This window comes from Pogona vitticeps, chromosome 13 (genome assembly GCF_051106095.1).
Source record: "Pogona vitticeps strain Pit_001003342236 chromosome 13, PviZW2.1, whole genome shotgun sequence".
Lineage (NCBI taxonomy): Eukaryota > Metazoa > Chordata > Lepidosauria > Squamata > Agamidae > Pogona > Pogona vitticeps.
Window position 1 is genome coordinate 10464962 of NC_135795.1, and position 18127 is coordinate 10483088.

The window sequence follows — 18127 nt, forward strand, 5'->3', positions numbered from 1 at the left end:
CGTTCCTATGGGCAAAAAACTCACCTTAAAGCGAAAATCCTCCATGCGGCCACCATTTTCGCTGCCCGGTATGCGAGGAAAGGGCGCAAAAACGCTGCGGGTGGCCATTTATTTTTCCGGCAGCCACTTTGGAACCACCAATCAGCTGTTTTTTAAACATCGTTATGCAATAATCGGTAAGCGAAACGCTTACCGATCATCACAAAGCGATTTTTAGCCATTGAAAACATTAAAACCTCATCGCTATGCAGATTTGTCGTTAAATGAATTGCTCGTTATGCGGGGCACCACTGTACTCTGCAACGTTGGCCCGCAGCAGAAAGGGTTAGGTTCGGATAGAAACCAGTTTCTCAGCTTTGATGAGGAGCAGCAACGAATGCCAGGTTTACCTGTAACTTGCCTCCTCTTCTTCCACACTGGCAAGGATTTCAAAAGATTTTACTTTTCAACTAAACACAGTTCTTGCAACATCAAATTGTGACTACTTCAAACTGTGGTCAGTGGGGGGGGGAGGAATATATGAAAGCATGGTTTAATCTTGGCTTGTTTTTGCAAATCGTACTGTGTGACAGGGTAATGACTTTCCAGAGATTGGTGAAGTATAACTGCCATCATGCCCTGCCAATGTCCAGGCTGCTGGAAACTGGAGTCCAACATCATCTCAAGGTCTACAAGTTCCCCAGCCCTGCTATAGACAAGCCACCACTTCCAGTATTTAGATGTCACAGGAAACAGCTGTAAGGGGAAGCGAAAATTGTTCAGTTTCCTTTTCTCAGATAGGAACCATGAGAAAAATCAAGCTTGGGGCTTGTTTTAATAGGAAGGAATCCGAGTACAGTGGTGCCTCGCATAGCGACGATAATCCGTGCAGCAAAAATCGCCGAAAAGCGATTTCGTCGCTATGTGAAAATAAAAAGCCCATAGGAATGCATTAAAACCCATTTAATGCGTTCCTATGGGCTTAAAACTCACCTTTAAGCAGAAATCCTCCATACGGCAGCCATTTTCGCTGCCCAGTAAGCGAGGAATCGGCACGAAAACACAGCGGGCGGCCATTTTTTTTACCCGGCAGCCATTTTGGAACCGCCAATCAGCTGTTGGAAAATCATCACTATGTGATAATCGGTAAGCGAAACAGCATACCGATCATCGCAAAGCGATTTTTTCCCATTTAAAACATCGCAATGCGATCACAAAATCTTCATCGCTATGCGATTTCGTCATTAAACAGCGCGCCCGTTAAGCGAGGCACCACTGTACTCTCTTACGTGTGAATCCTTCTAATTCTGGACTGATACTTAATATTGCTTAACTCTTTTCTTAAAGAAGCAGCAACCGTTCTTTTGGATAAGAATTTAGGGTGGAAAAAAACATTTCCACAATCCATTTTCAAGGATTCAGAATGCAGTTAAAATGAATAAAAATCAGCATGGGAGAAAGTCTGCCTCCACTCCATCCTGAACCCTTCAAACTGAAGTAATCATCTACAAAGCCAGCTCAATGTGACAACAGAATGGGGCAGGGCAAGATACTGAATTAACCTCTTTGCATATTAATTTTTGTCGCCGTTGGAATGCCTGATTAGAGCTACTGCCTTTTAACCCCATGGTTCCCAACCTTGGGTTTCCAGATGTTTTTAGACTACAACTCCCAGAAACCCTGGCCAGCACAGCGAGTGGCGAAGGCTTCCGGGAGTTGCAGTCCAAGAACACCTGGTTTCAGCCCAATGAGCCTGCCCCCTAGTGGTCAACACGGAGCATGCCCAGGAGCCGGGGTACGAGAGATAGGTTGAATGGCGAGCGAGCCCCTAACGCCCTAAGGAGGACTCACCCGTTGTGAACTGTCCTTTCAGTTTCTGAAAGACAGGATCTTGAGCCGTCGCCTGGGCCCTCCTGGCTAGTGACTCCGAAGCGGCGCTGGAAAACATGGTGGAAACGTTGGAGACGTTCTCCAGGCCGACGCCAAAGGTGCTGACCAGCTTCTTGACAAAATTCAGCGTGTGGGGGGTGATCTTGGCATCCGAAACGGCCCCGCTTTTCTCAAAGGCGACCGAGTAACACTTGGCAAGGCCTTGCTGCAGCTGCCGGAGGACCTAACGCCGTAAAACACAGACACACAGAGAGGACAAGAGAGGCCTTTTAAGGAGGAACAAAATACGCACGCTGTGCTCCATGGATTCCTGCAGAGATTCATGTCGCCCTGCCCAACCCTGGGGACTTTGCATGCGCAGCACAACCCCATCGCGTTTGGGCAGAGATGTATTTTTCATCACATTTAGCATTAATATTAATTGTGTGTCTATATGCAAGGAATTGCTTTCTCTCAAATCAGAGGTGATATTCCTTCTTCACATGGATGGCTCTCTAGCTTAATAGGAAGGAAAACTCCAACACGTAGAAGAGGACGGGATGGGCAAAGAGGATGGGTGGTGTTTTAAAATCCCCATATTACATGTCTCCCTTCAAGAAGGCTGGGGCTGGGGCACTGGACCCCCGTGTAGGTCGAAACTGAGGTTTAACTCTAAATCCCACCCCCAAAATCCATGCATAACTCTTAAGACCCCCCTACAAAGCATAAACAGTTGATTAACACAGTGGCCTTCAACCTTGGGCTTCCAGATGTTCTTGGACTTCAACTCCCAGAAATCCTGGCCAGCCGAGGTGGTGGTGAAGGCTTCTGGGAGTTGTGGTCCAAGAACATCTGGCGGCCAAAGATCAGGGACCACTGGATTAACACACAGAGAAAGAACCACTCTCTCTGTCGGGGTGCTCCTCCATAACATTGACAATCCTTTCCATACAGTACCGTGTGTAATGAGCCTTAAAGGTCCTTACGAACCCCTGATCTCGAGGCTAGAGATGTATCTGGGGCCAAGGAGACCAATTTGACGCCTTCTGTGTTGAACTCGTAGGGTTCTGGGTGGCCAAGGGCACAGTATTTATTGAATATTTATGTATTTATTTCTTTATTGGGATTTCTTTATTGGAATACAGTGGCGCCTCGTTTAACGAGCGCCCCGTTTAACAACAAATCCGCATAGTGATGTGGATTTTGCGATTGCAAAACGGATTGCATTGCGATGCTTTAAATGGCAAAACATTGCATTGCGATGATCGGTAAGCGTTTCGCTTACCGATTTTCGCATTGCGATATTTAGAAAACAGCTGATCAGTGGTTCCAAAATGGCCGCTGGGTAAACAAAATGGCCACCCGCAGCGTTTTCGCGCAGTTTCCTCACTTACCGGGCAGCGAAAATGGCGGCCGGATGGAGGATTTCCGCATAGCGGTGAGTTTTTTCCCCATAGAAACGCATTAAACGTGTTTTAATGTGTTCCTATGGGGTTTTTTTTGCCCCGCATAGCGAGGAATCTGGATAGCGACGATTTTTTTGGAATGAACCATCATCGCTATGCGGGGCACCACTGTATTCATTTGTTTCTTGGGGGGGAAATTCCATGTACCTCCCAAATCAGGCTGCTCAGACCTGTGCAACTCAAGGGAGAGGTGGAATTGAAAAAATACCTCCTCGTGCCAGTTCTCCCGGAACCAGACCATCTGATCCACAATCCCCTCGAGGGAAGAGAGAAGCGTGGGGTGCAGTTCGCGCTGCATGTGCATGATCCGGCTGCAGCGCCACATGGGAGCCGTGGCTCGGATTGGGCCCGGATCCGAAGCCGAATGGGACTGGCTCCCCACGGAACTTGGCTGCTGCTGCCCAGAATCTGAGAGAGAGAGAACATGATGAACGAGGAACATGAATACTTTAAAGCACTCCACAGCCTGGAAAGTAAGTTGCCATTTCACTGAACATCAGAAAAGAAATTGCAATCTTGTTGCACATTACAGACACGTTATTAGCACAATCGTTTACAGGCGCAACTGGTTGCAACAAGGCCCTTTTTTTGCTTCAGTTTTAATATAATTCTTGGAGAAAAGGTTTCCAAGTAGATTTCGAGCTGGGAAAAAAACATAACTAGCTTTATGCTTCTGTCGAAATGCCTGATGCTTACCGTGTTTCCCCAAAAATAAGACATGGTCTTATATTAATTTTTGCTCCAAAAAAACACACATTAGGGCTTATTTTCAGGGGATGTTTTATTTTTTCATGGACAACCATCTACATTTATTCAAATGCAGTCATCTTCTGGTTGCTGCACAAGGGTGGAGGGCGGGGGGCTTTCACTTAACTGGGGCTTATTTTTGGAGTAGGGCTTATATTAGGAGCATGCTGAAAAATCCTACTAGGGCTTATTTTCAGCGTATGTCTTATTTTCGGGGAAACAGGGTACCATAAAACTGGTGTGCCACCGACAGCGAAAGTGTATTTCCAAAATGAACTATCCAAGCAGGCTTTCCTTTCATAAAATCTCATGACCAGACTAGACTCTAAATTGACATTAACCAGAACGGTCATTTCCCTGAAGGACTGTCCATAAAGAAGACAGTCCTACTGTAACCTATGTAAAAAAAGAAAGAAAGTAAGACAAAGCTGTCCTTCACACAAAAGGGGAAAGACCAAAATAACTCCACAATAGGGAGGGAAATGTTTCCAGAAGATGCTAAACCTCCTTCGTTTTGTGTCTGTGTGTTTCAATGTGAACGGCAGGAGAAACGTTAGCGCTCCACTCTTAAGGCAACAGGAGAACCAAAGAAGGCTCGTTGAAATGACAACCGTTATGTTCCCACTGATGTAGAATTTAGGAAAGAATGATGATAATTATTAACTTTATCCCTATATCTCCAGCGTGTGTTGAATTACAGGCAAAAGTATTTGAGATCAGATCCAAAACAAGCTAACATGGGGGGGGGGGCATCAGAGAAGTCAGAAACTACCCCAGTCTTTAAAGCTATTAAGTTGTGTTCAATATTAAACAGAAATCCACATCCTTCCCCTGCCTCCTCCAGCAGGCACCCACTAAGAGCCAGCGTCCCGGGCTTCCCTCCCCTGCCTCCTCCGGCAGGCACCCACTAAGAGCCAGCGTCCCGGGCTTCCCTCCCCTGCCTCCTCTGGCAGGCACCCACTAAGAAGCAGCGTTCCGGGCTTCCCTCCCCTGCCTCCTCCGGCAGGCACCCACTAAGAAGCAGCGTCCCGGGCTTCCTTCCCCTGCCTCCTCTGAGTAGGCACCCACTGGAAGAGGCAGGGGATGGAAGCCAGAACACCCAAGAAACATCAGTGCATCCAAAGAGCGAGCCATTACGAACTTTTGGTTCATGCCCATCTCTCTAAACAACAGCTATGATTTAGCCAAGGTCTGTTTGATGATACTGTCAGATTTGTAAAGTGCTTTTTACAAGCACAAGTGAGTTCAACAAGGACTCTGCCTGTTAGCTGACCTTAAAGGACCCCACAGCTCATGTGAATGGCTAATCTGAGAACAGGCCACTCAGGACAAGAAGTTTGGGAGCTTACCGCTTTTATAGCGCTCACGTTGTTCGATCTTCAGGGTCAAATAGAGGGTCCGGATAGGAAAGTAGACCGCTTGAGGGTAGACTCGCCCGACCTATTTAGTGATAGAACACCCACACAGAAATCAGTGGTTTTAAGAGAAGTGTCATGATTCCTGATGTTTTCCTTTCCTCTCTTCTCCTATTGTTTGCCTTCCATCTTGTTGAATTTGTTTATTATGCAATAATCCTTTTTATATTTATCTGTGTATTTTATGTTGTAAGCCGCCTAGAGTGGTCATAATTGACCAGATAGGCGGGATATTAAATGAATGAATGAATGAATGAATGAATGAATGAATGAATGAATGAATGAATGAATGAATGAATGAATGAATGAATGAATGAATGAATGAATGAATGAATGAATGAATGAATGAATGATCTGGTAAACCCCCCAACTGGTTTACGCCTAAACTTTCCTATATGAAACCTATTCCTTGGCAATTAAGGACGATGGCTGAAGTTGAGCCAAACTTCCTGTGCGCATCTCAAGCTCCAACCACATCTGGCCAAAGATGGTCTGCTTATCTTGAACATTTTAATTACTCTTTGATTTTGCCTGTATTTCACGTGCATCCATGACTTTGAATTAGGCAACCCTCTGATAAGAATAAAGAAAGAAACCCCCTCTAAAAAAAAAAAGCCTTGTACAGAATGAGTGAATTCCGGGACACACTCTGACCCCACGGGAATGTTGACTTCCTGATGTTGCTGGGTTGTAACTCCCAGAAGGCCTCACTATTTATTCCGATGCTTAGGGCTGATGGGAGCTGCAGTTCCATTCTGGAGAATGGCACTTTCTCTATGCCCAGTTTATGTCCTATTTAATATACTAAGGCTGCTATACAGTTACCTGGTGCCAGAAGCAGGACAGAAGCATGGGGTGTGGGGGATGCACACAATGTGTTTTTTTCTCTCTCTCTTGCTCCCCCCTCCCCAATTGGGGCCGGATCCAGAGAAAGGCTTAACATAATATAACTCCAAAAGGGGTGCATTTCTCCTCGACTGCCATGTCAAGAGACCCTGACCAAGATTCTATCAGGCTCCTTTGTAAGCCGAGCATCTGCATAATGAGAGTGCAGGCCAAAGACTTTAAAAGCCTCACTGATGCAGAGACACAAGACGACACAATTTAGTCTTTAAATAAGACCACAATTCCCAACGAGCCAAGCACTGCCTGTGAGCTGGGCCCATTAGAGCGTAACCTTACTCCACAAAACTGCCGCACTCAGGATGAAAAACGGCTGTTTAATGGGATGGGGTGTCCCTTTTACCAAGCGGAGGTTTCTCGGCTCCTCCAGAAGGCAAACTGCTGAACACACACGAAGGCACCCCCCCCCCTTTAGCCTTTAAATCTATCGGTTTCGGTGTCTATTAAAGGAAGGAAACCATCTATCGGCTCAGATTGCACAAGGAAAGACAGATGATCAGCTGTGGGGAGAGTTCTTCTTTAACATCCTTTCCCCCCCTTAATAGACACAAACACACACACACGCCTTGAGCAGCTATACGAGGATGCAGGCTACAGCTTTAATGGTCTGCAATGAATTAAGTTCCATCTGCATTAAGCCACCTGAGATCAGTGGAAATTGTGCAGTTGAAATACACCTAGAGCAAGCCAACAGAAGAGAGTGCTTTGTCCCTGTCTCTTGCGCACTGAAATTAGAGGTGTATATGCTCAGATCTCTGGCTGCAGAGCCAGAAGCTGAGAGTTCGATTCCCCGTCCCCCCCCCCAGTTGCCTGGGGCTGGACTTGATGATCCAGAGGGTCCATTCCAGCGCTGCAGTTCCGGGATTATTAGAATGGCTGGATAGCCCAGTGGTTTCGGCATCTGGCTGCGGAGACAGAGCTGGGGAGTTTGATTCCCCCACTGGGCCTTGCTTGACAGGGGTTGGACTGGATGATCTCTAAGGCCCCTTCCAGCTCTGCAGTTCTAACAGGATGATGATATTTGTGGTTCCGGAGGAACAGCACCCAGATCACTGTGGGAGGCGAACTCAAAAAACACAAACATCCACATCTTCCATTGAACTGTTCCTTTTAAAGAAGAGACTAGCTATTTAGGGAAGTAACGGGACTGGCTTGCCTGCATCGTCTCTCTGTTCTTTTCTGAACCAGACTGAATTTTTTGGTACTACTGGATCAAGCCCTTAAGGGTTTGGGACCCCGCTCCTTCTTGAAGTATCTTCTCCAATGAACTTCTGCCTGTGCCACCCAATCCTCCCAGGCCGTACTCTTGCAAGAGAGTCCTACCAAGAGAGGCAAAAAAAGACCTCCGCTAGGCGATGCCTCCATCATTGTGGAACGGGCTTCTGTTCAGAGATCTACCTGGCCTCCTCCCACCCAATTTTGGAGAGGATGCTAAAGATCGAACTTTTAAAAGAAGCATTTAAGCGACAACCCTCTTTCTGCAACAGTTGTGGATTTGCGTCACCTGTTCTGCCATCATTTGGGTTTGTGCCCCCCCCAAAAAAAGGTGTGGCGCTTAAAGCACTCTCTGAGTGGTTTACATTTTAATTATGCAAGCGACACATTGCTCCCCACCTCTCCCTGCCACCAGCAAGCTGGGTATTCATTCTGCCAACCTCGCGAGCCTGGAAGGCTGAGTGAACCTGGAGCCGGCTACCTGGGATTGAACCCAGGTTGTGATCAGAGTTTCAGCTGCAGTCCTGCAGTTTAACCACTGCACCGCGAGGATATCTTGGGTTTAATTTTTGCTGGTGTCGGTGATGTTGGTTTATTGGAAGGCGTTCCGCTTGGGAGGGTTGATTTTCTAATCTTTATTGTCAACCGCCCAGAGTGGTGTGCGTCACAAAGTCGGGTGGTATATAAGTATCAAAAATAAATAAAGAAACGGAGACCGCCGTCCCAATCCAGTGAAAGCAAACCATGCTTCAGGTATCCTTAAAATAAACAGCCTTAAGATGATCACGGCTAAGGGACACCCCTATTTCCAGGAAGCCAGATGTGCCTGGCATTCCCTGGCTTGTCGTACCGGAATGCCAAGCAGTAAAGCATACGGCGCAACATCCGTCGCTTTATCATGTCCACGGATGCCAGCTGTAGCACAACTTGCACAGAAGGGAGAGCACATTATGGCCCTAACGTCTAATCCAAACAGACTACAGGAAATGTTTCTAGCTGGCTGTTGGATTTCTTTTTCCGTCCTCCCACAATCCAGCCTTAGAGGGGGGGGGGGGGGAATGTTTACAGCCCTTCTACAGCGCAGCACTTCTAGAAGCAGAACCTGAATGAGAACAATCATCTGACCATTCAGCAGCAGCACGCCACCGCTGAATCAAGCCTTCCTTTGGTGATCTTGGAAACCGGCTGGATAGCTTAGGCTTCTGGGTACAGAGACAAAGATGGCAAGTTCGAATCCCCGCTGTGCCTCCTGTGAGCAGAGCCAGCCTGGGTAGCCTTGGGCCAGCTGCACAGTCCCAGAGTGCCTCCAGTGGAAGGGAATGGTAATGCACCTCTGAGTCTTCTCTACCTGGAAAACCCTGGAAAGTGTGGCCATAGTTCAGAATTGACCAGATGGCACACAGTTATTATTATTTAAAACTGGCTGAATAGCTTAAGTATCTGGCTATAGAGCCGGAGGTTGGGAGTTCAATTCCCTACTGTGGCTCCTGGGAGAAGAGCCAGCCTGGGTAGCCTTGGGCCAGCTGCACCGTCCCAGGGATGTGCCAAGGAGAAGGGAATGGCAAAGGACTTCTGAGTACTCCTCCAGCTAGAAAACCCTGAAAAAAGTCATAAGTTAGAACTGACTTGACAGCACACTGCTATTATTTTGTGATTGTGGAGAGCATGCAACTGAGTCATCCAGTGTGGCAAAATCGCAAAAGGAAGGCATCCATTTGAGGCCATCTGCCACTGCCGATGGCGTCCTCCTCATTGCACAGTCACTATTGTGGAACAGGATCCCACCCATAGCTTCCCACTCACCTTTTCAGAAAGTGTATCTGTTCACAAACACATACGAAACAAGGATCCAGACACAGCGCTTGGCACAGTAATTCTAAATTACAAGAGCCAGAATCCCCATCCAGCATGGTCTGTGGGGGCATTCTGGGAACTGTAGTCCAACTGGCTCTGTCCATGGGTCCCTCTCCCCTCCCCCCCCCAATCTACGGCGGTAAGGCCAACGCACCTGACTAATAAGGTTCAACAGGAGTTTGCCCTCTGACCCAACCAGGCAGGTTAACAGCTGCGGGATCCACGCCAGCCACTGGATTGGAGGGACGCCAATGCAGTATTTGTCAATGGCATCCGCCAGGGTGTTCTTGTCGTCGTCAAAACTCAGCAGCCAGAGGACCTGAAAGCAAAAAGGAGAGCAGGAGTCACTAGCATCACATCCTGGGCAGAAAGAACACTGGGAAAATAAAGGTCTCCATGTCATACACAGAGTGCCGCATCTACCTGCTGCCAAGACTGTAGCAGTGACAGAAGCCAGACCCCACTCCACCCGACTTTTTACATTTTAACACAGAGACGTATTACTGAGTCAGACCCCTGGACCACTGGGTCCAAGGCCAACCACTCTGTTAGGCAGTGGCGTTCCAGGGGTTCAGGTAGGATCTCCGGCCAAGGTACTAACAAGACTCAACCGTGCTCATCGTTTGAAATCAGGTGGGATCAGGTAGGGTCAAGGTAGTAAATGCAACACTAAAACACATTAAAAGCAGTAAGGTACAACTATCCATTTAAAAAACCCACTCAGGCAACCCTTCATTCAGGGAAAGCCTGCCTGAAGAGAAAGGTCTTTGCCTGCCTGCAGAAGGACAGCAAAGATGTGGCCAGCCGAACTTCCAGTGGGAGGGAGTTCCAGAGTCTGGGAGCAGCCACAGAGAAGCCCCTTTCCTGTGTCCCCCTTCCGTAAGTGACCTCTCACCAGGTCCTAACCTATGGAAAGAGAACTTCTTAATCCACTGGCAAACTCTAGCAGGCAACACGAGATGTCTAGATCCTGGAAACATTAACATTTCTAGACTCCAAATCCTAAAAGCTGCACTTTTCTTCCTTTCTGCCTACAAATCCCAAACTACTGCAGTTGTCCTTTTTGTGATGGCTGCTCCCAGGATGACGTAACGCTGTCTGGAGAATTCTGGGAACTGTAGTTCCCAAAAAGTAGTATTTCCAAGCACTTATAAGTAATGTAGCCTATCTACCTGTACCGATGCGACTGTTGCCAAGGCATGCCCTTTAAATTAGCTTTGGAGATTCCAAACTTCAGACCCCAACCCCGTCACACAAAGGAGGGGCACATGGACCCCATCCAGATGTTGCTGGGACAGCCGGCACAGTCAACTGGGAGAGACAGTTAAGAGCTGTGCTCCCGTCACAACACTCGCTGGCCCACGTATTCCCTATTCACACTTTATGCTGTGGATCTAAATCAAGATGTATGTAAAGCTGATCAAAAGGCATATCCTGGCCCATAACATCAAAGGTCTTTGGACAGGATCACCTTAGGATATTCTATTGGAACCGTAAGGACATATTCTACACAGTAGCACACACCGTAGCAGGAAGATTCATTTCCTGTGTTTACAAGCTATGAATGTTTTACACAATGTTTGCACAACCTGATATGAAACAGCTGCAGGGTTGAAATTGGCTTCCTAGCGAAACCGGCAGAGTGGTGCTTTCTCAAACACGGGCGCAAAGAGGCAAGAAAACTGGATTTTCGTCTTGACTCGTTTTACAGAGCCACAAAAACACATTCCTAAGTATGTCCGATTTGAAACCCTCGCAATGCTGAAGAACGCCCTTCGAATTGGTTTGGCGACTCGTCAAAAGGACTCTGGAGCATTAAATACAAGGCAGTACGACAGTCCTTTGTGAAGAATTAGTGTGGGGGGGGGGGGTTGGAATCACATCAACTTAAAAAAAAATTGGATTTAAGTGGGAGCTCAACCACAGCACAGGCACCAGCAGCCAGAATCTATTATTAACTTTTCATCTCAAGACAGTACAGTGTGCGAGAGAGATGTTTCTAGACATGTTTAGACTTTTTTCAAATGGAAAGCACAGTAATAACTGTAATGAACTTCTCATTCGGGTAAATGAATCGCCAGTGTTGTATGGGAAGCAGAGTCTTGGACTGGGGCTCAGAAGCTTCAGGTGCAGCCGAGAAACTCACTAGAGTGTTCCTGGGCCATTCCCTCCATCTGCCACATCTCACAAGGCTGCTGGAACAACAGCAGCAGCAGCGTATATACTGGCTGTTGTGGGTTTTTCAGGCTCTTAGGCCGTGTTCTGAAGGTTGTTCTTCCTAACATTTCACCAGTCTCTGTGGCCGGCCTCTTCAGAGGACAGTACTCTGTGCTCTGGTGTAGTTGGCTTGGGAGTGGAGTATTTATGACTGTGAGATCAGCTTTTGTCCTTTTCAGGAGATGGGTGATTATGGTGATCAGTGTGTTTTGTTGTGGATGTATGTACATTTTGTTGTGGGTGTATGTTGTGGGTGTATGTACAATACACCCGCAACAAAAACACACTGATCTACCATATCACCCATCTCCTGAGAAGGACAAAAGCTGATCCAACAGCTATAAATACTCAACTCCCAAACAAACTGCACCAGAGCACAGAGTGCTACTCCTGTCCTTTGAAGATGCTGGCCACAGAGACTGGCAAAACATCAGGAAGAACAATCTTCAGAACACGGCCAAGGAGTCCGAAAAACCCACAACAACCATTAGATCATGAAAGAGCCCCCACACACACATACACACACACACACACACACACACACACACACACACACACACACACACACACACACAAACACAAACACACACACACACAGAGGGAACAATAAGGCTGTCCTCACACTGCAGCAGCACAAGAGAAATGGGATTCTTTAAGAGACAGAGAGTGACGGAAGGAGAAAGTGATCAGGAATCCACATATATTCACATAGAGAAATTATACTATGACTCTGGAACTCCCTCCCACGGGATGCCCGGCAGGCCCCATCTTTGCTGTCCTTCTGCAAGCAGGCAAAGACATTTCTCTTCAGGCAAGGCTTCCATCTTGGACTGAGTGTGATTTTTAGATGGATTGTTATGCATTAACTTTTTTTTAAGTACTACTACTCTTTTCCATAAAGAAGGCCGACCACCGAAGAACTGATGCTTTTGAATTGTGGTGCTGGAGGAGGCTCTTGAGAGTCCCCTGGACTGCAAGGAGATCAAACCTATCAATTCTGAAAGAAATCAAGCCTGAGTGCTCACTGGAAGGACAGATCCTGAAGCTGAGGCTCCAATACTTTGGCCATCTCATGAGAAGAGAGGACTCCCTGGAAAAGACCTTAATGTTGGGAAAGAGTGAAGGCAAGAGGAGAAGGGGACGACCGAGGATGTGATGGCTGGACAGTGTCATCGAAGCGATCAACATGAATCTGACCAAACTCTGGGAGGCAGTGGAAGACAGGAGGGCCTGGCATGCTCTGGTCCATGGGGTCATGAAGAGTCGGACATGACTAAACGACTAAACAACAACAACAACAACGATTTTTCATTTCTCAGATTGGTATTTGTTTCTTCCTTTTCAATATTCGTATACTTCCTCTTTTTAGCTTTCATGTTATACTTTAATAATATAAGTTGAGTCTTTATACTCACTGTTTTCAGCTTTAAATATTGGCTTTCAGCGTTCGTAGCTTTAAATATTAGCTTTCAGTGATGTAAACCACCACTGTATACTCCTTGTTTTCAACTTCAAATATTGTCTTTCTACAATTAAGCCACCTTGCATCGTTTTTCATGAGAAAGGTGGGGTAAAAATATTTTAAATAAAATAATCATTTTAAAAAAGGGAAAGCTGTCAAGACGGATGGGACATGGAAGCCACTGGCTACCCATCTGCCCTCCTCATGAACATACCGGTTGCTTTCTTGCACGGCCAACAGCTGCCAGCAGCTTGCTCTCCCCAGTGCTAAACCCAAACCAACTTCAGCTAAGAGCAAAGTGTTTATTGGGGAACCTTTCAAAAGGAATCCTTTTCTCTTGCGTGACTGAGGACCCCAAAACGGAGCCCGCCAAGGCAGCCACGTCTGCGCTTTGCCCAACACCGTCTCGGAATGAAAGACACATTCGTCCCCGTGAACTCTAATGAACTTTGCCGGAACGCAAGAGGCCGGTGGTCTGTGCAAGAATTACGCTGACTTCCCTTGACAGCCGGGCTTGGCATTTAATGCTTATGCTTTCCAACATTTGCCGAAGCCTCCAGCCTAGTGTTCAAAATGCGCACAACATGCGCTGTATCCGTGTCCTTGTCACAACAGCCCACATCCAGAAGGAGAATCTGTATGTCAGGCAAAAAAACGCAGCAGCTTTGATCTATTGCTCTGCAGACGCATAAACACACACACACGCAAGGGAGAAACACGCCTTCGCACCAACATGTCCCTCCCGATGCTGCTCACCTTTGCTAAATATTTCCTGGATTTGCTCTCATTCTGATGGCGGCAGGCGTGCAGGTAGCAAGTGATCGCCGAGACCCCGAGATGCAGCTGGCGCTCCTTCACAAAGATGTTTTCCAGGTAATCACCCCACATCGCCCAGGCTTTCACGAGGACATCATGCATCTGGACGGCCGCGGAGAAAGCTTTGTTGGCTTCTTCGGACCTGGAGAATGAGGGAAGGGGATCGAAAGGTCACAGCACTTCAGTCGGCGCAAACAGACTCGAAGCGAACAAAACAGAGCCATCAAGGCTTTTAGGAAGAAGTCATAAAAGCATCTATCTCTGTGATGCAAATGGAAATGCACGCTTCTTCCTTTTCTTAAAAATGCATTGTTTGTATTTTATTTTCTATTGGTATTTTTCTAATTTCTAGATGCATCAGGAAAAACATTACCCACAAGGAGAATTCATTCATAAATCAATTAAAAGAACAAGGTGCTTCATAAATGGTTAAATGTAAACCTAACAGGTTCAAAACATTCTTCCATGTGTTTTTATATGGAAAGCTATTATTTTTAATTATTTTTTAACATTTGAAATCATTTCTTGTTTTTAGCTCTCTCTTTTTTTTTTAATGATGTAAGCTGCTGTGGGTCCTTTTATGGAAAGATGCAGGGTAAAAAATGTTTTAAATAAATAACATAAATAAATAAAAAAAGTTTACAACTGCAATGTATATCCAGTGGCTCTCAAGATTTGCCTTGCATAGCCCTGAAAGCCATCAGCCATTTCTCTTGACAGTACAGCCGGGGAGCAGCGAATAAAGTGCTTTGGGTTGGCTTCTCAGATTGCGGCTTTCGTGTTGCTAATAAGCAGCAGAGAAAGTGCTACCTGAGTACGGCCGACCTCTTCCAACCCTCCCAGCAATACTGAAAAATGTGGATTATAGCAAACTCTACTACTGATATCTATACATATCATGGTCTCTGGCTCCTTCTAGTGGCCAGTTCTTGTAACTTCACCTTTAGAAATATAGATTTCTAACATTCTTCTTTTTAATATTTCAGACCATGAATAAGTCCATTAGCAGATACCGATCCTGCAGATACGAGGGTCCTACTGTAGTGCATTTCTGTGCGAGTGTTGTGTTCCTGAATTCCGTAGGGCACCTTGAAATGTGTTAATCAAGGCCGGTATGCAATTACAGTGGTGCCTCACTTAACGGGCGCCCCGTTTAACGACGAATCCACATAGCAATTAAGTTTTTGCAATCGTTTTTTCGATCGCATTGCAATGTTTTTAATGGGAAAATATCGCTTTGCGACGATTGGTAAGCTGTTTCGCTTACCGATTTTCGCATAGCGATGTTTTCCCAACAGCTGATCGGCGGTTCCAAAATGGCTGCCGGGTTAAAAAAACCGGCCGCCCGCTGTGTTTTCGCACCCATTCCTCGCTTACCGGGCAGCGAAAATGGTGGCCGTATGGAGGATTTTCGCTTTAAGGTGAGTTTTTTGCCCATAGGAACGCATTAAACGGGTTTTAATGCATTCCTACGGGCTTTTTTATTTTGCATAGTTACGAATCCGTATAGCGATGATTTTTGCTGCACGGATTATCGTCGCTATGCGGGGCACCACTGTACTTGAACAAAAAGGTAGGATCGTAGATGAAATACATTCACACTTTTCACTGCTTGACATGGACCACGATTCTGATGCAGATCTTCTGCAGTTCACTGAGCATCTACGCATCTCTCCCTTCTAAGCAAGAGGCTAAAACAGACATCAGTCATTCCATCTCGGCAGAGAAACGGGAAGCAGGAAACGTTGTGTGCCCTCTTCCTTCCCATCCATGCAGCCCCTCTCAGTTTTCATTAAGTTTCAACCAGCCACCTAACCTGCAACTACAGCCTACAGCCATAAAAAAATTGATGGGACCCAGAGAAAGACATGGCAAATGGAAAATAACCTTATCTGTCAAATAGCTTATTAAACAGCTAATTAGCCTGGGAATTACTCAGCCCCCTCTTCATCTCCCCCCGCCCGCAACAGCTTTCTCTGTCCTAGGCTGGCACAGTACGGCACCTTATTAAGCAAGGAGAAGGCAGCTAATGACCTTGCCTTATTACTGTTTTTCTTCTGCTAAGAACGGCTTTGGTCTTTATCCTTCCCACTTCTCCGCTGCCTCTTTTTGAGTTATTCAGCACAGCCACCAGCACGAACACCTCCCAGAACGGACCTCCCTTCCAGCTGCCTCGCAGGTCGGCCAAGCAGAAGGCAGGAGGAAAATCTGTCCATTGGGCAAGTGATCTTAGGGGTCTCAGGCCAGGTAACAACTAGGAAAGGTTCACACATCAACCCACCTTTGACATCCATTCTGAATACACAAAATGGGAAGAACTGGCTCTACTATAAAGCTTGGATATGGACAAGAGGATAGCGAAAGCTAGCTCTGGAAGACCATCTTCTGTGCAAATCATGGACAGGAGATCTGTAGTTATTTAACCTACCCGTCTTCATGAAAAAGGGTGAAAAAAAACTTTCTGAACCAGGACCTGCAGTTATACCTTCTCTGCTAAATTAATTACCTCTCCCCTATTAAAATTCACTCTAGGTTTCCTCTGGAGAGGAGCTTGATCACATCTGCCGTCAGCAACTGTGAAGCTGAGGAAGATCTATTTTGACAGCAGAGAGATTTTTTCTCTCTCTCTCTCTCCTTTTTTGGCCTCAGAAGTGGCTCCACCAGAATGGCAGCGAACATCCTCATCAGACCATTCGCCGTACTTTGCCTCAAGTTCAGTCTGGAATGATTCTGATAAGCTTAGCTCATAGACCACGGCAAGAGTCAACCCTTACGGCTAGTATGAGCAGGTGCGTTTCTGCACTCAAGAGGAAATGAGATCCTTCGTGGCGAGAGTAATCCACTATTACAGATCCAAAGGAAAGCCCACCTCACTCTTACATTCCTGATCTATACATCATGATGGGTAAAACAAGATTTAAGCAGCCCATCTTCTTTTGTATATGCTTTTAAAAAAGAAGTTATTACTTCTGAAGCTTCCATTTTGCAATAAAATGCAACTTTTGCAGGAAATAAAGCTCATTCTTCTAAATCTCTATTTGATCTCAGTCTCATTTTTTAAATCTCTGATAAAGGAGACCACAGAGACGTCTGTTTAATGCCCAGAAATCAAACAATAGATTTAGATTTGGTAGGATTGCGGTATCTATACTGAAAAATGCGGAAGTACAGTATTGAATACTATACATTGCATGGTCTCCGGCTCCTTCTAGTGGCCTGTTCTGGTAAATACACTCTGGAAATATCTATAAATATGTATTTCTGAGGGTTTTTTATTTAGTTTTTCAGGCAGCAGATGAACAGCAGATATTGATTCTGCAGATAAAGGGGTCCTACAGTAATCATATGTTTGTCCACTCTTTATCTATCTATCTATCTATCTATCTATCTATCTATCTATCTATCTATCTATCTATCTATCTATCTATCTATCTATCTATCTATCTATCTATCTATCTATCTATCTATCTATCTATCTATCTATCTATCTATCTATCTATCTATCTATCTATCTCCCCGTACATTTTGTAAGCATTAAACAACCACTAAATCACATCCTACCAACGTGATTCTCAACAACAGCCTTGCAAACCTGGGTCTCACCCTTAATCCTTACCCAAAATATTGAAATCCTTCTTACAAACACATCCAATTTCCCAACCCAGTCACCATCCCCCTCCCCCAAACTGGCTTCCAGTCCTTTTGCCCTAGACAACCTCCTTCCACTGGGCGTCCTCTAGGCATTTTTGGATCAAAACTCCTGTAACCACAAGGCTATGCCGTCTGGAGCCGATGAGCGTTCCGGTGCAAAAACAGGTGGAGATTCAGTTGCCAGAAAATAACTATTGCTTTAATTTCCAGGAAGGATCTTGCCCTAGCTATAACAGAGAACTGCACTGGTGGTAGGTAATGAAGTGAGGCAATGGGGGGGGGGGAAGATCTCTGTTTATTGGATTTATTTGCTATTTCAGCACAGTCCGTGTTCAAGTCTGGAAAGGGGAGAAAAACAAATCATTTTGAAAGATCCATGTCCCTGGTTACTTGCTTTCATGCAATGCACGTGGGGAAACACAGCAACACAGTGGGTGACAAAACCCATTCTTCCTACAGGGCTGCATAGGGGGTAGATGATTACTACTACTACCCAGACGGGAACAATCGTTTCTATGGTCTTATTTCCTTCT

The 18127-nt window shown here is 46.0% G+C and overlaps 1 protein-coding gene across 1 annotated transcript in view; it reads right to left on the bottom strand.

Annotated features, from left to right (window-relative positions):
- TRRAP (transformation/transcription domain associated protein) overlaps positions 1–18127 on the bottom strand; it is a 190027-nt gene that overhangs the window by 33112 nt on the left and 138788 nt on the right. Inside the window, 5 exon segments of the mRNA XM_072982772.2 lie at positions 1831–2092; positions 3523–3722; positions 5411–5501; positions 9603–9767; positions 13884–14085. Of these exon segments, the coding sequence (XP_072838873.2) occupies positions 1831–2092; positions 3523–3722; positions 5411–5501; positions 9603–9767; positions 13884–14085 (920 nt within the window).